This window comes from Vanellus vanellus (assembly GCF_965231255.1).
Source record: "Vanellus vanellus genome assembly, chromosome: 9".
Classification (NCBI taxonomy): Eukaryota; Metazoa; Chordata; class Aves; order Charadriiformes; family Charadriidae; genus Vanellus; species Vanellus vanellus.
The window spans coordinates 6,708,284-6,729,919 of NC_138914.1; the positions used below are offsets into that span (position 1 = coordinate 6,708,284).

A 21,636-nucleotide genomic window follows, 5' to 3' on the forward strand; every position below is an offset into this window, starting at 1 on the left:
GTAGAGATAACTTCTCTGCATGTTCTGAGGTGTTCAGAGCTGGGAATAAAGGACAACCAAAAGAACCCTATGAGATTTAAATACAAGGATAAATCTTGACACTTTATCAACTTTAGCACAAATTGTTGATCATTCAATTTCAAATAATTTCCTTCCCACTGCTTCAAGAAGAGATTCCTCTCTTCAAAGTCAGGTACAGGTAACAATAGGGGAGCCAACTTTCAGAGAGTGTTTTGCTCCTCTCCATCAGATATAGTCAAATATGATCCCAGTAAATAGCCGCTAGGTACCTGTCCAGAGATGGGATGGCACAGGTATATGGGTTGTGTCCCACAAAGGCTGGAAGTGTTCCCCCTTCATGCTCTTGAGGCAAGTGTGTTTCTATGCTGGGAACCATATGGTCCCATATGGATCCACATAGGACCTCTCCTATGAGGACAGGCTGAGAGAGTTGGGGTTGTTCAGCCTGGGGAAGAGAAGGCTCTGGGGACACCTTCCTAAAGGGGGCCTACAGGAGAGCTGGGGAGGGACTTTTTACAAGGGCATGTAGTGATAGGACGAGGGGGAATGGCTTCAAACTGGAAGAAGGCAGATTTAGATTAGATATTAAGAAGAAATTTTTCACCATGAGGGCAGTGAGCCCCTGGCGCAGGTTGCCCCGAGAAGCTGTGGCTGCCCCATCCCTGGAGGTGTTCAAGGCCAGGTTGGATGGGGCTTGGAGCAACCTGGGCTGGTGGGAGGTGTCCCTGCCCAGGGCAGGGGGTTGAAATAGATGATCTTTAAGGTCCCTTCCAACCTAAACCATTCTATGATTCTGTGATCCATACAGACTGCAGCCTCCCGTTGGCATGAGATAAGGGATTGCTATTTGTGCTTCAAAAGAAATAGCAGTGTTTGGAAATTTTGCTTTCATTCTGGATCAGAATAAAAAACAACCTGTCAACACTTCCTTTGAAATGAAAATAAAAATTGAGACACAACACCAAAATGAGAATCAGCATTTAACATTAACAAAGCACTTTGTTAATGTTTTCTTTTGAGGTAAAATATTTTGTTTTGACTTTTACATTTCTATAAATGTACCATAATTGTTTATGTTATTTTGTGAAAACTACAACATAGTCCAAAAATGTGTAACGCTGTCTTAGAACTAAAATGTTTTGGTTGTACTGAAATAGTGAGGCTGAAATGACATGGCCCTTTTTTTAAAGAAAAACGTGTCATTGGTTGATCCGTTCCTGCAGAAGCGTCTTTCCCGAATCCTTCTGAAACAGGTCAATTCTCTGCTGTGGTGGTGAGAATTGTGCAAAGCGGGTGCCTTCTCAGGGCACACACCTGTAAAAAATGATCTTCCGGTATAGTCTACATACGCTTTCTATGCTTGGGCTGTACTGGGAGGAAGGGGCAAGAAATCCGGCTTGGAAAGGAACTGGCACTGGCGCTGGTTTGCCATGGGCTCAAGGAGTGATATGAGAAAATACGTAGGGGCTTGTGTGTTAATGTAGGGGCTAGCAGCTAACTTCGGTAAAGCCCAGAATGCTTATCACATCTAACTGTTCTTTCTTTTTTTTTTTCTTTTTTAATCTCACTGTGAATACTCTTTTAAAATAAAACCCAACTCCCACAAACAGCATTCTTCTGTTTTCAGCCTTTTCTGGATTTCAGGAATCATGCTTGAGCTGTTCTGATCCTTTGATACTCCCAAGTCTTCCAGATCTATTAAAAGCCTATTAGAGATTTTTAGTCATTTTCTTAGGAGGGACACACTTTGTCTCAAGTGGCTATGATGTACTTTAAAGAAAAAACAACAAAAAAATTTCCATTCTGAATGGTTCAGAGACACACAATTTTTTAGTGTCATTTTATTGTAGTATACTTGAGTTTCTGTGGTTATAAACTAAAAAACAAACCAAACATAAACCCCCTAACCTCCCTTTGCAAATCCTTTGATGTGTATCGATGTACAGTATTTTCTGAAGATCTAAGTGGTTTTTGAAACGTAGGATTGTTCTCATTTTCTTATTGTTCTCACTATTTGAATTCTGCTGCATCTCACTTGCCTGGTATTGAATTGCTACAGATTCTTTCAAAGCACGCTAATTAATTTTGGTTCAAACCGAGTAGATATACCTTACAAATTGCTGTCACACATCAATGAATGAAATTACTTTAAGTCAGGTTAGGTCAGAGATATCTAGATACCTCATCTAAGCTTCGTTATTGAAAGCAAAAGTATCTGCTGGTCCTACACCCTCCATCATTTTAATCAGCATCGCACCTATTGATCGGTGCCTAGGGGTTTGACAGTCTATAATTCTGTGGAAACTTTCAAAAGTCTTATAGTTCTAAACCTCAAGAATCGGGTTTTGTTGTTTGTTGTGGAGTTAAAGACCTTCCAGGGCAGCAAGACAAACCAGCCCAGCTGAGCCCTCGCTGCTGCCGAGAGGAGTATCCTCCGTTCCTCTGCTTTCCCCAGGAGCTGCTGTGTTTTCCCTGCCTTCGCTGCCCCGGCCACGCTGCGCCAGGAGCTGCTGATGGTGTGCAGAACTAACTTGGCAAAAATAATATTTTCAACTAGATCGACACAAAGGGAGGAACAAGAAATGCAGGAATACCCTTTTTGTAATGCACATGAATCCCTTAAAGACCCATCAGAATCAGCAATATGATATATTCTGCTTTTTTTTGTTGTTTTTTTCTGCAAAGAGTGTGACATGATTACATTGCTGCCACTTGGTTTCTAGTTTGTTCTAGTTTCTGTTGGTGTTTCAGGAAGATGAGAATGCGAAAGTATATAATTATGCTACATAACTTGGATGTTACTTCTGTGTCTTCCGTCAGTACTGATGAAACTGAACATAAGTCTTACCAATGCTCGATGGGAGCTTATCAAGTATAAGATCAAGTAAGAAAATAGAGATTTGTCCAAGTGCATCAGGCAGAACTGGACTCCTGCTCTCTTTGAAAACTCTCAAAAAACATGGTTTGCAGAAGCTTAAAAGAGATCTAAAATGTAAATCTGAACTAGGCTTTGTGTAAGTTTAGTGCAAGAAGAAACCCCATATCTGGATTGTAAAACAATTTCTCATCATTATTTTGTTAAGTGTTTAGAACCACCAGAGCTCCTCTGCTGCACAGTGATTCTCAGTAAACGCTCCACCAGCAGCATTGGGAACTGACACAAAATGAAATCATACTCTCTGTGCATGTTTTTATTACAATGTGTGCCAAATACCTGAAAAGAAAAGTAATTATCGTTTCTGTTTCATTAATGAAGAAATGCAGATATGATTGCCTAACTCATTTGCTTGAGATAACACAACAAATCAATTATAAAACTACCTACATGCTTTTTCGTATTCTAGGGTTATATTTAAATGTTTCTCCTTTGAAAATGGAAGGAAAAGATTATTTGCTCTGAATTGGAATATTTTTCAGTTAGTTAAGGAAATGTGGGTTTCAAAACATGCAAACCTCCCCTAAGCTGGGCTTCATCCTAAAATATACAAGTCATTCATGCACTTTCTTTGCTTTATTTCCAGCGAAATAATTGTGGGTTTTATTTTGTTCCTGCTGCAGAGGATATGGTTCTAGTTTCCTCAGAAGCAGATAGATATTATTTGCATATCTTTAAACATTTTCCCTGAAACAAAACAAAACAAAATATAGTGTTTTCATTCATTCTACGTCTGTTGTTGAATTTTGAGGACCTCTTGCTGTTCAATGTTTTGTTTTGTTTTGTTTTGTTTTAAATTATTTCAATTTAAATGGCCTCCCTGTAGAAACCAAAAAAGTTTTTGGAAGTAGATTATTTGAAAATTGTTCTGTTAGCTTGTATTTCACTTTCAGAGACCAGATCTGAGTGGTGCCCCCAGTGTCTTTACCCACCTTCAGAGCGGTGCCAAGGAAATGAGTAACTTTTTTCAATAGCAAAGGTGCAGAAAGTCGGAATGCTGCAAACACACCTACCACATCATGGACCATTAAAATCAAACCTCACGTCTTATTTTGTGAGTGCAAAGAAGTGGCTCTAAAGTACTTAATAAAACAGTTGAGCATGTTTTATTCTATTACAAGCTGTTGAATTAGTTTTATATTTCTGTACAGAATGTAGTACAAGAATTTAGAAAAAGCGTATTTTTTTTTCTGTGACTTGCTTTTTTAGTGAAGAAATGCAATGTTGCCCCAGGTTTCACTAGTAATTCTAGGTATTTGGGGAACAAGTGTATTTTTTTTTTCTGTTTTAAAAGAACAGGCTAGCAACACAACTTTTCAAATTGACAATTATGGGCCTTATTCTGTTGCTTTTGGTGATACCTGTAAATGGAATGGGATGTTGTTTAGGATGATTGAATTTGCTCTCCTGGGGTTTTTTAAGTAGGCTGTGTAACTGTACTGACTTTAACATGCATGTTTATGCCTCTCTCGGCTTGTTTTGGATGGTGGGATTCTTTAAGAGCAATCACGCTGGGAAATGCAGTTCCTCAGGAAGAGGTGAAAATTGAGAGCATGTGAGCAGCTCTGAGAATTCTTACAAAGAGCAAGCTGTGCCGGGGATGGGAGCTGATGGGGTAACTGGGGGAAATGCAGTCAGCTGGGGTATAGAAGTTATTAAAGAGAAGCTCCGCACTAGGAAAGGTGCAGTATCCACCCTTCTGTTTTGCTGAAGGTTGCAAAGGTAAGCTAGGATTTTTGTTACTTTCACTGGACTTTGATACGTCTTTTAAAATAATAAAGTGGACCTCAAGGAAAAGGATATAGGCTAACCTGTAATCTGGATTGTGTTGTCCTTTTCTATTGTTGGTGCATCTGTGTGCAGACCTCAGTGCTCCTGTTTTCAGCCCAGTATCCACCGCTTGCTTTGAAACCTTCCCCTGTCCTTTCTCAACTTCTTTTCAACTCAGCTCTTTCCATGTTGAAAAGAAGTTTCACTGATGTTTTGGGGGAGGATATTGTTAATGCTGTAGAAAGTGTGTTACTGTCTCATTATAAAACCAAACAAATGTAGTTTCAGTTAATAGAGTTGTCTAATGTTAGAAAGGTGCCATGCTAGAGAGGGCTTGAGGCAGGGAGTGTCATGGTAGCAGAGCTGCAAGGGCAAGATGGCCCATAGTGAAAAACGTTAACCGTGTCCATGTCTTTATGATGAGCAAAGTGGTCAGAAGAAAAATAGCAGCTAACTTCACCATGGTTTTAATGCCATCTCATGCACTGGGGTTTGTTGGGTTTGGTTTTGGGGGCTGGGGTTTTTTTTGCCCTAGGGGTTTGGGCAAATCATATCTTCTTTGTCTCTCTGGTTACTTGTTTGGTTAATAGAGTCAATGCTGCCGGTTGCCTGCAAGGGAATGTGTAACACAAGAGACGTGTACAAGAGAGTAAAAGTGCCAAGTCCTAAGTATTGTTGAGATTTCTCATGTAATGGATGTCCAGTAGGGAATGCCATTTTCCTTTCCAGAAGCTGAAAATCAACCAGTGGCACAAAACCCAGACAATTCCGTTGTAAAACATTTAGAAGTAGTAGCCCTTTAAAGTTGCATTTAAAGCTTCCAGCTATTTATAACTGATCAGCAAGAGTCTCAAAATACTAAATCTGAGGTATCTGTACCTGCTCTAAACTATTTTTCAAGTTTATAAGACAGATGCTTTTCTTAAGCTCCCTGTTGTGCCATGGCACAGGAGCGCAGCAGCTCCGCTCTCCTCACGCTCATAGCCATGACTGCAGCTCAGCTCCGCTCCAGCTAGAGAGGCGGCTTGGCCCCTTCCTCCCACACGCGGGTTACAGGATTCCTACCATTAAAATGCACATTTGGCCCTGCTGGATGTCTTGAACAACAAGGTCTGTCCCAAAAGTTTGGTTTGTTAAATCCATGCTGCTGCTTTTCCCTCCTCCTGCTGACCAGGTAGAGGGAGAGAGGTGCGCGGAGGTTCATTAGCTCCCCTCTGCCCAGCCATGGCCTTCACAAAGAACCCAGGACTTTCTCTGTAAGGTCTGCTTATTTTAACAAAGGTTTTCACAGTAGTATGAAACAAGGATTTTTGTACAGCACATCTGTAAATATGAAACCTTAAATATCCCTATTAGCATTATGTAGTCCAAGGGATCTGAAAAGGTTCTTGATTTTAGAAGCCATATATATTTTTTTTTTTTTAAAGAAAAGCTGGGGTTTCTGTATGATGCAGTTGCTAGCAGAGATCATTACTTGCACACCTTGTGGATCATTTCCTGCATGATAAAATCAACACAAGGAGTCCAAGAAGGCAGCTTGCCGCATGGGAACGTGTGCTGTGGGTGCCAAGTTCATGTCTTAGCCATTTGTGGTGGTCCACAAACCAGGTCATTTTGCTGTAATGTTTGCAGTACTTTTAAGAAATGTGGCCGTGTCAGAGGCTCTCTGTTGTCAAGCCAACACCTGGGAGAGAGGTGAGGTTAGCACGGCCATTGGCATTATGATCTTTTTTTAGGAACTCCTCTGAGCTGGTATGGCAGAGTCTGTATTTCTGCTGTAGATGGCTGATCCGCTCTCGTGTGCGGTCAGCCCCATGCTCTGCCGGGCCGGCCCTGGCCACAAGAGCAGCCGGGGATGTGCTGGCAGGGGAGGACGGACACCTCTGTGCCCATGGCTGCCTCCATGGACGGGCCTTGGGAGGCGGCTGGGACACCATCTAGGTCTCCATCAGGATTTTACCTAATAGTAAACCACTGCAGATACGCCAGCTCACATATGCCTAGAATAACAGCTGGCATTGATATTTGGCTTCCTTATTTACAACTTCTCTGTGTGTGTGTGTTAAATTAGCGTTTCCCTCTCCTTTCAGGAACAGCCACCGCATGTCCCTCCGTCCTACCAAAGCGTTTGGGGTGGACAAGCGTGTACATGGCCGGCTGGCTGCCAAGCTAGAGCCCCCAACCTGCTCTCTGCTGGGAGCAGCCTGGCCTGGGACCTTCTCCAGAGGAGCGAGGGACTTTGTCGGGGAGTGGAGTGATGGGATGAGGGGTGATGGCTTTCAGCTGAAAGAGGGTAGGTTTAGATTAGGTATCAAGAAGAAATTCTTCGCTCTGAGGTTGGTGAGCCCCTGGCGCAGGTTGCCTGGAGAAGCTGTGACTGCCCCATCCCTGGAGGTGTTCAAGGCCAGGTTGGACGGGGCTTGGAGCAACCTGGGCTGGGGGGAAGTGTCCCCGCCCGTGGTCTTTAAGGTCCCTTCCAAACCAAACCATTCTATGAGCCTATGACTTCACCTCCTCTTCCTTAGAGCTGTGGAGAGAGCCGGGACCATCCCCAGGAACAGAGGGGGGGCGGGGGGAGAGCGGCTGTTGGCCTTGAAGGTGCCCAAAAGGGCGGGAGAGGCAGGTAGAGCGAAGAAAGGGGAAGATGGCTCCTCCGTGAGGATCAAAAGCGGGGCTGGCATATCCATGCACTAACAGGTATTGGATTTGAGGGTGGGGGAAGAGCCGTCGCCCTCAGCCTGAGGGGGGAGGCAGGCGCACAAGCTCCCTGAGGGGGCGGGGAGGGAGGCCCCGCCATTGGGGCGGCAGCTCCACGTTCCCATCCCCTTCCCCGAGGATCTGCGTGGCGCGGGCGGCAGCCCTCCCCGGGCCGGAGGAGAGGGAGAGCCGGGGCCAGCCACGGAGCCGCCCCGCCGCCTCCCTCAGCACCGCCCGGCCCCGCCTCCCCGCGCGCCCCCGCCCCCCGGCGGGAGGGAGGGAGGGGGAGGGCGGGCTGTCGGGGCCGCGCACGGGGACGGCCCGGGCGCCATGTTGGAGGGTTGCTGAGCCCGGGGTCTCTGTGTGTGTGCGGCGGCTGGAGCCCGTTCCCTGCGCGGGCGGGGGCGGGGGGGGGCTGGAGGAGGGGAGCAGCGCGGAGCGGTGAGGGGGAGACGCCCAGGCGGATCATGGACGTCGAGAGGCTGCAGGAGGCTCTGAAAGGTGGCGCCGGGGCTTGGCCCGGGGGGGTGGGGGGGGAGAGAGAGACCGGTGTCCCCACGCTGAGGAGGGGGGGATTCCTCCCTCACAGCCGCGACCCTCTTGAGGGGGAGAGAGCGCCGGTCGCTGAGGGCGGCAGGTTCCCTCTGCCGGGGGTGAGGGTCGGGCTCCCTGTGCTGTGGGGAGGGAAGTGTGTGTGTGTGTGTCCCTCCTCGCGTGGGAGGGAAGGGGGGGTGTCCCCATGTCCCTGCTGCCCCGGCCGTCCCCACTGGGCTTGCTGTGGGCTGCGTGAGGGGGAACAGGGTAGTGACCCCGCTGGCTCCCCTCCTCCTCCGCTTCCTCCTCCTCCTCCTCCAGGCCCGGGGCTCCCCTCTCCCCGACCGCCTGCCGCCCCTTCCTTGGCCCGCCGCCCCTTTCTCGGCCCTCGCCCCTCGTCTCTTTTCTTCCCCCCCCCCCCCCCCCTTCCCCAGCCCCGTTTCTGCGCCGGCTCGCCTTGCTGGGTGCCGCCTGGGAAAACCAGGCTCTTTCTGTGTTGTAGCCGCTCAAAAGAAGTTGCAAATCAACTTCTGCTGCTCAGATGCGTGTTGTTTCTCCACACGAAAATACTGAAGTGTTTTACAGGGTTGGGAAGGTGGTGGAGCTCTTGGGAACAAGTGAAGCTTTGTGAAAGCCTGGAAATATCGTTGTGGGAGCTGTGCTGATCGTTAAAGCTAATTATTACGAATTTTTGTTCTGTCCTATCTTCCTTTACCATTCTTCTTGTGTCATTCTCATACCAACAGATTTTGAGAAGAGAGGAAAGAAGGAAGTGTGTCCAATACTGGATCAGTTTCTTTGTCATGTTGCTAAGACTGGAGAGACCATGTAAGTGTGACTTTTTTGGCGATCTTCAGCTGTAGCTTAAAACATTTCTGCATTTTATGTCAATGAGATGCTACCTGAATTCTCTTTTTGTCTTTAGATTGCTTCCGTGAGCAAAATGAACTTGCCTTAGTCCCTGTTTAATTTTGAATGGATCAGTTTTGTTTGCTGGTAGCTAGTTTTATCTAACAGGGAGACTTCTTGTATGGGCTTTGCTCAGGGGGTATCTGTTGGGTCTCACTGATCCTGCTCGGTACAGTAAACCTGTTGCTATTTCCACATTTTATGTGATGTTCAGTTTTTTTTTTTAATGGGAAGTTTATCTTGTTGTTGTAGTGTCTATTGTGTATAGTATCTAGTAGTACTATTTACATGAAGATATGAATGGCTTAGATGATTTCTTTCCAGGCTTTGCATGCCGTGCTGTGTGATGATTGTGTCTAAATGCTTTTGATGAAGAGGGGAGGATCACGCAGCTGCTTTCTGCAGAGGAGACCTATGGGAACTACTCTATGTGTTTCCGTAGCCGCTTGTTTTTCCGCTCTCAGCGGAGTTTGACTCTTGCCGGACTCTCTCCCGCGGGTTCCCCGGGGGATGTCTCCCCGAAGGGTGGGGGTGGCGGGAGGGAGCCCTGCTGCGCTGCTCCTCGGGGACAGGGACGGGGACAGAGCTGGTGCCGCGCTGGGTGACTTCCTTGGCGGATCACTATTTGGCAGGAAGGGGAAAGGCTTCCCTGGGTGCCTTGCGAGAGAGTTGCTCACTTTCTGGCTCCCAGGCTGTCTCCTTGTTTTTGAGGCCTAGTGCCAGACTACAGGCTTCAGCAAGAGATGTGTGCTTTTACCAGTGTTTTGTTAGCAACCAGTGATCGCAGGGACTTTGTTTAGGTTCTAGAAACCCTCTAACTTGTAAGAGGTTTGTAGGTTTTGGTGGGTTTTTTTGTGGCTTTTTTGTTTGTTTGTTTGTTTTTTAGTAGCTTGCTAGTACTGCTTGAATTAATGGTTTTGAAAGAAAAACAAGTTCTGAAATGTACTTTGTTCTTTGAATAGAAGGCTTTGGCTCAGCAGAAATATACAGCTGTAATGCTTAATATTTTGGTGTAGTACTTATTTTAGTGTGGGCTTACTGTAGTGTGTTTTGTCTGTATAATATGTTTAAATTTTTTTCTGTTTTGAAATATTTTTCAGGCTGTTCTTGCTCTTTCTGCCACTATTACAATCATTCTAAAATTATTTTGGAATATATGTATAGGGGCAAGTTCTTGGGAAAATTCTTCCCTATGTGAAACTTGGAGAATGAATAAACTCCTGATTTTGTTTCTGTTTGGGAAATCTATTTTTTTATTATTATTATTTGATTATTACAAACTATTGCTTAAACCTGAACTGGGATCTGTCATCTGAAACTTCATACAGACCCTGGCCTTCTATGTTTCCAGGGTTTTCTTTGTTTTTTTTTTTCAGGTCTGTAGCTTTTTTCAGCATTCTTGAACCTTTCAGTTGCATTAAGTTGCTTTTTAAAATGTGCTGGATGTGAACATCAAAAGTATCTAATATAATCTGGAGGCAGACATGGAAATATTGTTCCTTAATGTTTAATTTGGCTTCCTATTACCTTCCGAAGTCTGTATTTCTTCATCAAATATGCTTCTGTTTTCACTGATGTGTTATGTATCAAACTATCAGGAAGAAATGAGTAAAAATTAAAATCTCATGGTAAACATTCATGTGAAGATTGGTAATGTGCATTGTAAGAACTTAATGTGTTGTTTTTTTTAAGCTGGTGCAGCTTGACCACCGTAAAAGTATTCTTGAATACACACACCTACCACATACATGTTAATTCAAAATGAGCTAAATATACTTTATTTCCAGTTAAGTAAAAGTAACTTTAATAGAAATCTGAACTAGCAGAAAATAGATTGCCTTGGAATGAGAAGATGAAATCTAAAATAATAGTTTGTAGTGACATTTATTGGGATTTTTATGAAGTTCAGAGCTCCGTTTGAAAAAAAAAAAAAAAATTTGGATGGCTAAGTTGGGGGTAATTACACAAACGGTTTGCAGACTTATTTATTGAAAAACAATGGATCTTATTCAGTCACAGCCTGTTCCTTAAGTAACAAACAAAAAGTACCCGTGTAAGTGAGGACCAAGGCAAATAAGGACAAGTGAAATGGTGAAGTATTTTTGCTTTGAGTTATTAATGTCTCTGGGGGAATTATATAGTATACATGGGGGTTCTCAGCTTTTCAACTTATTCAATGATGCATCCTGATTTTTAGACGGTAACAGTGCAGTCTAAATCCTGGGTTAAATGTGGAGTGTTCTCACTGCCCTTCCACCCTCTCACTTCTGGAAATAGTTGCAGCAGACCTTGTAAACCATTAGTAATCTTAGTTTGAAAGGGTGCTAATGAAGTAAATAAAAATGACTTTTAATGTTCTCATCAAAGCATGATCATGGCATACATAGCTTGCCTAACAGATGGAAAGCACAGGCTCGTGTAAGGCCGTTGGGTACCTCCCTGACCCCATTTGTTTCAATGTGCTTATTCATCTGAGTGAGTTATGAACAGGTAGATGCAGGTTTAGGTTAGGCTGTAATTTTACCAGTATTTCTCTTGGCAGCAGTCTTGGCTAATGCAGCCCTTGTGTCACAGTTTTACTTGTGCTGGTTCAACTCTTTATGCGGCTGCATGGTAACCTAGACCAGGAAACTGCTCACAGTTGTAAGTAACTTTCCTTTTGGCAGTACTGTTTTTAACAAGGTTCGGTTCATTGATCCAGCTTGTTTTGTCCGTGTGTGTTAACTGGTATGTCAAGCCCCAGTGCAACTGAAGAGGTGGTGCAGGGGAGGAACAAAGGGTGAGAGTTGTATATGCCAGCACTGCAACAGTGATAAGGCTCTTCAGAGTGTGTCTTCATTGTAATTAAACTCTCTTTCATTTACAAAGTAGGTTTGGAATAAAAATGTTGCTAAATTTGGTTATATTATCAACATAAAGTTAGTTGTGTTATCAGTACCTTGCAGTAAAAGCCAGATCATGCAATCACGTGTGTTAACTTCATCTATTTGAAGTTTAAGCTACCTTGTTGCGCAAAGTTAACCATTCACTTAATTGTGTGCAAGATTATGGCCTGCATTTACAAAAGCCAGTCTAAACTTCCTTTATTACATGTGAACAGAAGCAAAAGTTTGATTGCTTGGCTACTTCGAAATATTTTTGTTTCTTAATGGTTGCTATGGTAAGACTTAGTCTTAGGTGAAATATAAAGTTAATGGTTCAGCCTTTTTTAATCTTGTGTTGAGTCTTAGGACTTTGTTTTTCTTTTCAGAGGAGTGATGTACTCCTTAATTGACTTGACTTTTTACTGAGATACTAATGTGGAATTTCCTTAGTGAGACCAAGTGTTATCGGGGAAGATCATTATAACCTCTTTTTCTCTAGTTTGTAAGAGATCAGTGTGACTTGCAAAACTGAGTACAGTGAAGAGAAAAAAATCTGTTAGTCTTAATACTTTACTGTATGTGAAAGACTTCTTTAAAAACAGGATATATTTTTGTGCTTGTTTTTTGCATGATACCCACTTACCTATTTTTTTCTGAAGTAGAAAAAGCTTTAAGAGACAGTACAAAAGTCACAGTGCTGCAATATTAGAAGTGAAATGCAAAAGTGAAATACTTTTTTGTTCTTCCAAGGAATTCTAAAATGATCTTCATATTCATTCTTTATCAGTTGTGGTCTTGTGTCTTGTATTTAAAATATGTTTTCTCTGACCTCTTAAGAAATTCTCTTGGATTTAAAATCACTCTGTTCCTTCAATAACAGAAGTGTTTCTAAACCATTTATTTAGGTACTTCACCAAGAAAATCCAATTTATTGGACTGGAAAGGAAAAGTAGAATTTTCCTTTGGTTCTAAAGTTGAAAATAAAACTTAGAAAACAAAAGCAATCAAAAACTTTATGATAATTTTCTCTGTGCTCCCCCTACTCCTGCCCTAGGGCGGGCAACCTATAAAGCACAGTTCTAATGGCTTACTATAGTGGAAAGTATAATACAGATGCTTACTGACAGTGAAGGAATCCAGAAAAAAGCAGTGAAGTATCAAAATCTGGGGAAATACAGTATATAGGCAGAAGTGATTAACTGTAAAATAGTTCTAGGCTTAAGTAGAGAACACTGGCCTGGCCAGGATGTAATGTAGCTGTACCAGTTGTTGCCCTGAATGCGGTATAAACAGCCATTAAAATACGTTCTGTTTTTACTTCTTTGCATAGTCAAATTCTTTCCTCAGAGTTTCCCTGGAAGATCTGAAATACTCATTTGTACCTCATCTAAGCCTGAAGACATAAGTTGTCTCTTCACTGGTTTCCCAGAGGACCAGCGTAAATGCTTTTCTGCAAAGTTTCTTGGGTCAAATTTAATATATGTGATTGTAGAGCAAATATGAACATCTATAGTATCATCATAGAATAATGTAAGTTGAAAGGGACTTCTGGAGGTTGTTCAGTCAGACCCTGTATTCCAGGGGAGCTGATTCCAAAGTTAGTTTAGGTTGCTTAGGGCTTTGTGCACCTCTTCTGAAAATCTCCAGTGATGTCAGTTCCATAGCCTCTGTTGGGCTCGTTTTGCTGCTTAACCATGTGCGCTGGGAAAACCATTTCCCTTGGAGCAACTTGGGACCACTGCCTCTTACCCCTTGTTTGCGCATCTCTGAAGAGAGTCTGCTTCCATCTTGCCTGTACGCAATTACCCCTTCAGTGGTGGAAGACAGCAGTTGGATTCCTCCACCATAGCCTTCTCTCTTCCAGAAGAAGACGTGCTGCCTTCCCTTCCTGCCTAGGTTGTGTGCTGCAGCTCTGCTAACCATTTCAGTGGTCCCCTTCTCATCTCACTCTTTCTGCTCTTTTGCATTGCATGACCCCAAACTGGATGTAGTACTGTGGTTTTGGACTTGTCAGTGCCAGGTAGAGGGGTATAATCACTTTCTCTGATACTGCAAATGTAACCCAGCGTGCAGGCAGCCTTTGTCATGGCAAGGCCCCACTGACAGATGTTCAGCTTCCCATCTACTAGCACAGGTATTGGCCCCAGTACTGACTCGAGCAACATCATTTGTGGCTCATTGTGCTCAGGCTTTGCCACATTGACCTCAACTACTGCTGTGTAGGCCTGGTGGTCCATGGAGTCTGTAGCTATCCGGCTTGGCTACAAACGTGCTGTGGGAGACTGTGCTGTGCGTCTTGCTAAAGCTGAGTGAAGGGTGCCCACTGATTTTCCATCATCAAAAGGGTCCATCAGGTAGATCGGGGACGTTTTGCTGTTGGTAAATTGTATAACTGTAAATTTAAGTTACATAGCTGTAGTTATGTCAAGGATAATGGCAAAAAGTATTTTTGACATTTTGATGCTGTACTCTATGTAGTAGTGAACTCTTTTTTTCCTACTGCATTTTTGGAGCACTCTTTTGGATCAGTTTAGCTTTTATATTATTTTGTTACAGCAGTGAAATAGTTTGTCAGCTGTAGAAAAGATGTGAGTGGAGATATGGCAGCAGTGAACATGTATAAGAATAAGTTCCTATTCTCAGCATTAGTGTTTTAATGATGTATTCTGAACTCTTGTAGCATAAGAAAGGAAATTACTATACGAATACGTAGATTTTTTGTAGCCATGTGTCTTTTAGCTTATTTCACTTGCTTAAACTTAAGTCTGCTTTTTTCTATAAAGTATGTTCTCTGGTTTTATTCAACTAGCAATTTTGGTGCTTGACATGTGTATGCTAGTTTGAAAATTTTGTTCTGATTTGGAAGCATATACCTGGAAATTCTTAGAACTATTGAGGGAATGTAATTCCTTATGATCTTTTTTTATGAAATAAAACAATTCTTCAGTTCCTGCCATAATAAACAGGATAATATTTTCTGAAAGATGTTTGTGTGCCTTTGTTAGTATGGGCCTCTTCCATTTCGATGTTCTCAGTGAAGCAGAGATGTGAGTAAGCTTCCTTGCATTGTTTCCTACTATTATTCCTCACTAACTCCATTCCACTAAGTGACTGGAATTATTCCCTGCTAATTCCACTGACTCTGTTTCTGTCTCATAGTCCACCGATGCCTCCAAAAGACAGGAATCTCTGTTGAAAAGCCCGCTGATTTATCTTTGTCAAAGATAGTTTAGCTTTCTGGCTTTTTTACCTGTATTATAAACAATTGTCAAATATAAGGTTGTAGTACTTCACAGGAATCGGTTGTGATACAGATGAAGTCACTCACTCCTTCAGGAAGTGCACCCTATTATAGTGTTTAATTTTTAAATGCTGCCACTTCATATCTGTTGGGAGTGGGGTTTACAGTATAAAGGTCAAACTATAACTACCATTATAAAATGTGCATGATGAACTGATCCTAGTAAACTTTACTCTCTCCATAGAATACACATGTAGGGAAAGAGAAAAGGCAAACTCCTCATAGCAACACTAACTTTGCAGTGTAATCAGACTATTTTAACTGCAAATGTAACTGTATGCATGCAGACTTTCATTTGTAAGTAGGTCTGTCTTCCCTGTTGCTGTGTACAGTCTGTTCCTATAAGCACACTCCCTGCTAGGCTTTTTGCAGACTGTTCACTGTTACTTTGCCTTTATTCTGTAGCAGTTAATACAGTTGCATGTGCTTCTGATGGTCACCTTTAGTGTCCCCTTGTTGACATCCTTCTACTCTTCAAGCTCAGCTCTCCTGCATTGCTTAATCGGATTTGTTCTCATCCTCACAGTTTCTATCAGTTCTTACCTTTACCTCTTAGTAATGTTTCTTCACAGCTGTAGTGGCTGCTTCAATATTGCCTCTGTCTTTTCCAGGGGGCCTCAGGTCTCCTGTTCCGTGGTGGCCTTGCTCATTACGTTAATTTGAAGTACTTTCCCAGACATTTGGGTATTGTTCCACTCCGTGTTACACTCTACAGTAGCAAGGATGTTTTTTCTGTTTTGACCTTGTAGTTGATAAGCGTTGCTCCCTCTTCTTGTCTACAGATTTTGGGAAGGTTTGTGCTTGGTGGCACATGTTGGGGGAAGGAACAAGGCAATGGTGCGTGCAGAGGGGATGATACAAAGGCAATCTGGTCTTCTTGGAGGGGGGCAGTGGATTATCAGGTTTGTGGATAAACCAAACTGATGCTGTTTTTCCACAAAGCTGATGTCTGGCAGATCTCAGTTTTAGAAATAATACTACTTGAAGGCAGTTACAAGATTTCCATGATGACTACACCCAATGAGGCTTTGCTCAGAAGGTGGTAAGGGAATGTGATGATGCAGGAGCACTTAATGCCTGTGTATTTGGTCATTGAGGTAGGGTACACCGTGTCAACCCAAGCTTAGTGTGTGTCACCTGAACTGCCTTTTGTGGAAGCCAATTGGGTGGCTTTTGTTTCTGGTTTTGGAAGGAATTAGTAATAGAAGTGCAAATTGCCTGATCCTAATAGTACTACTTCCAGACCCAGGCAAAGCCTGTGTTTTTGTGGGACAATGCGTGAACGAGCAAGCATAGGAATACAGTGCAAAGTAAATTCAGAGCCAGAAGTAGTTGTGTGGGGTGCATTTTTCTTTATCTGGTTTCCCAGCTTTATTGCTCAATGTAGTAAAGGTTTGATAGTATTAGCTCAGTGTGGTCTACTGCTGTTCTGAGGTAACCTGTGGATCTCTTTGCTCTGGTCATTTAACAGTGATAGCTACACCTGCCAGATGAGTTAAGGCATTTTGTTTATTTGCTTATTCTGTGCAAACTGGTGACACCTGGAACAACTTCGATGTCCTATATTAGTAGGTACGTGGAATTTAGTATGCATATTGAAGGGGTTATATATGCAATTATCCAAATGTTAATTTTATATTACTCAGAGTGATTTCCTGTACGCAGCTCCTACAGAGATAGTAATTTTAACTTGCTGTAAGGAAGACTTTAAAATATGCTTCACTTTACTGCATAATACTTTTCTTAAGTTTTGACTCCTGCACTTCTGCGATACAGGTTTACTGAGAAAGTGTCATCTATTCAATGTTTCTGTGTTCTGCCTGCATCAACTCTAGAGTCCTATAGCATTACGTAGAACCTTTGCCTGATTTTCCGGTGCAGTATCTATTGAAGGGGATGCAGTCTGAATTGTGCTATGGAATTCCTACAGAATCTATTATACAGTGCAGAGCATCACTCTTGAAACATGCCTTAGTGAACAGGAATCTGTTTAGTGCAATTTTATCTGAAATGGAAAGAAGTAAAAGCTAAGATTAATCCACAGAATTAGAGTTGAAATAAATATGGTTGTCTAAACTTCAACAAAATGTCCGATCATGTTAAAGGCAGACTATGTAAGTGGTTTTTGAGAGGTATTTTGATGCAGATAATGTCTATTTGCTATTGACAATCTGTTTGGCTAGTGATATTCAAGTGCAGCTACAGTTATCTTTGGTAAGATGTATATAAATGTTTCTTAGGGCTCATGTGATTGTGACTTCAGAGATAAGTCAGATAGCCTCCCCGCTCCTGAACTTTGTGTTAGTTACTGTTTTGTGCAGTGATACTGTTTATGATTCTAAGGTTGATGTGAATGTCCTGTAATTGAAGTTTAAAGAGTAAAATTGAAAGTTTAAAGAGTAAAAATGAAATTTAAAGAATATAATCACTAAAATCAGGCCTCTTAGAAATAATTATTCCTAGTATGTTGCAGTAATAACTGGATCAAAGTCTTGCATTAAGTGTTGCAGAAATGTGTAGTAACCTAGTCCCTGTCTTGAAGATACATTCTACAGAAATGAGGCAGATGTGGGCTGAGAAACCAGTTGCTGTACACAAAGTGATTACTGAGAGTTCCTGAACAATTCTGTGTGCTTTACAATTAAGTTATGCAGGAAATACTATCTAGAAGATCATCAATCAGATGAAAAAGTACACAAAACTCGAATGATTTTTAAGGTAAGCTAGTACAAAGGGTGCTAATTAAATTTTTTACAAAGGCAAATGTAATAATTACACAGAATATTGATTAAAAAAAAATCCAGAACTAGAGAAATTAAATCTGTTGGGGCAAAGTATTCTGTAAACTTTATGATGTCATAAGTGAGAAGATATTAGGTCTGCATATACTGTGGCATAAGTTTAGTGTGGTTCCCTGAACTGGTGATTTTTCTGCATAATAGGGAAAAAACCAAAAGGTAACTAAATTGTAAATAAGTTAACTGTAGTAGATACTGCTCAGATGGGAGGATTTAGCTAGTATTTGATGCTTATCCAAAAGTCTCTGTTTGTAAGACTTGGAGAGCTTTACAGTTAGTGTGCACTTTATAGGAAAGTCAATATCTGGGATGATCATTCTACTTGTAACAAAACTTGAGATATATAAGAAATGTTATTTGTATATGTGCATATATAGAATGATATGAAGAATAAGAAATCAGAGTAAGGTAAGAATTTACATATTGTTAGACAGTGCAGAAGTAAGTGGAATATTTCAGTAAGTACACCAGTTTATTCTTATCAGCCAAAGGTAGCTTCAAGTAAACTTTCAAGTGGAAGGCAGAAATTTAATGAAAATACCATCTACTTTTACTTTCATCTTGATAGATAGGCCACTGATGGTGGTTTGTGGAAGTTTTGAAGGCTTTCAGTCACTCTTTGTGTATTGCTTTCCCCTCTGCTATAAGGAACTTGATTCTTGAATGAAGATTCTGTTGTAATCTTTTACTTTTTTTTTTTGTTGTTGTTCTGTGGTCAGTTTTTGCCTTTAAAATAAAAGAAAATGAAAGGTATTTGAGTTTGGTTTTAGATAACTATATTAAGAAATGTACTTTCTTGAAAAATTGAGTCCTACCTGTTCTGTGGAACAGCTGTATTTTGTTGGAGTCAGCTGAATATTTATCAGGAGAGGTCAGAATTGGTCCCTTGACGATTACAGATACTACTTTAATGTCTTCATCAGCTGTCCGTTTCCATAACTGAGTCTTAATCTTTGTTTTTCCTGGCAATAGCAGTAGTAATTTGCAAGTAGTAGAGAGGTGAACATGAATACTACCAAAGTAGATGTAGTTCTAATGTATTCCAGTTTCCGTGGTTCTGTAACGAGCTCGTCATGCTCACAAGGAGGAGAGCAAAGACTTAATTTAGGCTGACATCAATCAGCGAGTGAAAATGGAAAAATACCTTCTGTGCTTGTGGGAAATACCAGTTTTTCCTCTTTTGAGCTCTTCAATATGTTTTTAATTAAAGTGAAAGGTAACATGAGGTCAAATCCTACTGAATATAAAATGTGAGAGCATTTTAATTTTACATGAGTTACCAGGTGAAAGTGAACAGGATGCTCCCCCAGGAAGAGTGCTTGCCAGTGTGTTTTCCTAACAGGAGCATACTGTTCACAGCAAAGCATAGTGTTCCAGTAGATCCACTGTGCTGTATCACCTACAGTGTAAAATTTATTGTCTTTCAGAAACACCGATAAATAATATAGCACTTGCTTATGGTTTTAATTTAATGTTAGGTTGAAGGGTTTGTCTGCTTGCCAGAAGCATTTAAGAAACTAGTCTGTGTTGATGCACAGGGGATTTTACTGTGTAAATGTGTTGTCATTGTTTGGAATTTCCCATGTTAATCTGCACTGTGTGGATGGTGAAAATATCAACAGTGTGCAAAATGATGACACTAAAGTGAATTGCATCAAAATAGTATTAAAATAAAGCATGGGAAGTAGAAAAAAGTTTTAAAATTCAATGAATATTTGAAGCAAGGGTGGAATTAAGTAAGGTACGTTCTTTTATATGGTACATGAAGGCAGCTGCATAAAAGAATGGCTCTGCTCTCTACTAGTCGCATCACACATCTTATTCTTCCTTATCTGTAGCATTAACGTTGTGGTTAGATTAGCGATCTGCTTCACCTCCCTGTGTGTGGGATCACAGGAACGCGTGGGAGCAGCAGAGCAGGCTTGCCCCTTTCTGTGTAGACCAGATACAAAGTTAAGTATGTGGTGGGGCAGCGGCCTCCCTCTGCACTGTGGTGAAATCCTTGCTGAACCGTAGTGCATCTAATCTCCCCATTAATGCGAGTTCAGTGTTGCCAGCTTTCTACCCCAGAATTTTTCAGAGATATTTTCTGAAGAAATTGAGAGCTGTGTCTCTACCATTGAGTGCTCTTTGTTAAGAAGCAAACTTTATTATTTATATAATAAATAGTGAAATTCTGGTACAAAACCTAAAATGTCAAATGGCAGCAGCGTTGGCGTTTTTGTATGAGAATGGTGGGGATTGTGTTTTACAAGCAGTTCTTAACAAGATTTTTAGTTTGTGCACCCCCTTCTGTGTACTTCCAGATATCCCTGTTTATACCCAATTAATATATTGGAAATTAGGATGTGCTAAGTAAGGTAAAGATTAAAACAAAACAAGGAAAATGCAATAGAGGGAGTAGGCTTTATGTACTGTGTTTCCATCCCAAAGCACAGAGATAACTGAGGAAGGAGCCAGGTGAGAGGAAGCCAGTGGCCTCCCTTCCCCCAGAGAATGGCAGTCCCTCAGTTCTTCTGCACAGCTGTAGCTGCTGAGTCCACTGGAGAGGACCTCTGGGGTGGGTGCTCCGGTTGCTGTGCCCCTGCCCTGGAAGGGGGGCACTCGGTCCTCGCCGGGCACCCCACGCTGACTCCCAGGTTCTGCAGCCAGGGGAAGGGAACCACTCTGGGCCTTCTCATACCTGGGGGTAAGTTCTGTGCTCTTGGTGGCCTCTGGTTTGAGAAGTGGTGTATTCCATCTAGTCCATAGTATTCCTGTTTGGATACATCCCGCATTGAGGCAGTGGAAGAGCACACTGGGAAGTTTGCCACCTTGCAGAGGGGTTTGAATTGGATACTTGATTGCTGGGTTATACTTCATGTTCTGTGCCTTTTGACTTCTCAAATAGTTTTGGAGATTCTATTGATAGACCAGAATAGAAAATGAATTAACTTGTTTTGGATAAAACTTTAATTTTGCTTCCGACAGCCTGGGGACATTACTGTGTGTTAGACTGTATCTTCATCTTCCATGAGCTCTAGAGCAAGGCACAAAAGAGGAGAAACTGTTATTGAAGTTGACAAGTTATTTCACTTAAAAACACCTGTTTCCTACTAGTAAGTCTCCATGGGATTGTAATCTAAGTCAACAGTAATTGGGGGAGGGCTAATATAATTGACTCTGTTCTCTTGCTACATGTTAAGTGAATCCCTCTGAGATTGTTCTCTGGTTCTTTCCTTATGTGTTCTGAGGACTTTGCCTTAAAATCAGTTCAGCTGAACATGAAGTGTTTGCATCCTAAATATACTATTTTTTACTTTTTATTTTCTGCTTGTCAGAGAGCTAATAGTAGGAGAAGGGTGGAGAGGGAAGTTCTCCCTTTTTTTCCCTAAGTTCTGATGTTTCTTTTATGGCCTGTTCAATGAACAGAATCAATAGTAGATTACTTTGTTTTCCTTTTCACTTTATGTTCTTTGTGGAATGTAGTATCTCGCCAAAACAGATGGCATCCTCTTAAAATTTAATTTTAAAGTAATTTTGTAATGAACTTAAACACTGTGAAATCTGAAGACAGACATCCCATCAGGACTCCTGGGAGTCTTAATGTTTTAAGTACATAGCTAGGTCTCTAGAAGCTTAACATGCCTTCAATATAATGTTTTTCTTAATTAAACCTGTAATCTGTGAAGCAATTCCAGAAAGATTTATGAAATAATTGCAGTACCTTAATTTCAGGAGATAGCCTTATTTCAGGCATTCTGAATTCTTCCTCCTGTTCTTCAGTTAATTTTAGGTTTTGTCCTGCTTACCTTCCATGGGCCTTAC

The 21,636-nt window shown here is 41.8% G+C and overlaps 1 protein-coding gene across 1 annotated transcript in view; it reads left to right on the plus strand.

Moving 5' to 3' along the window:
• The first annotated feature begins 7,888 nt into the window (after positions 1-7,888).
• The window catches only part of PPP4R2 (protein phosphatase 4 regulatory subunit 2), a 33,211-nt gene continuing 19,463 nt past the window's right edge, over positions 7,889-21,636 (plus strand). The window contains exons 1-2 of the mRNA XM_082487817.1: positions 7,889-7,924; positions 8,704-8,785. Coding sequence (XP_082343943.1) covers positions 7,891-7,924; positions 8,704-8,785 — 116 coding nt within the window. The 5' untranslated portion in view covers positions 7,889-7,890. The remainder of the gene's footprint in view (positions 7,925-8,703; positions 8,786-21,636) is intronic.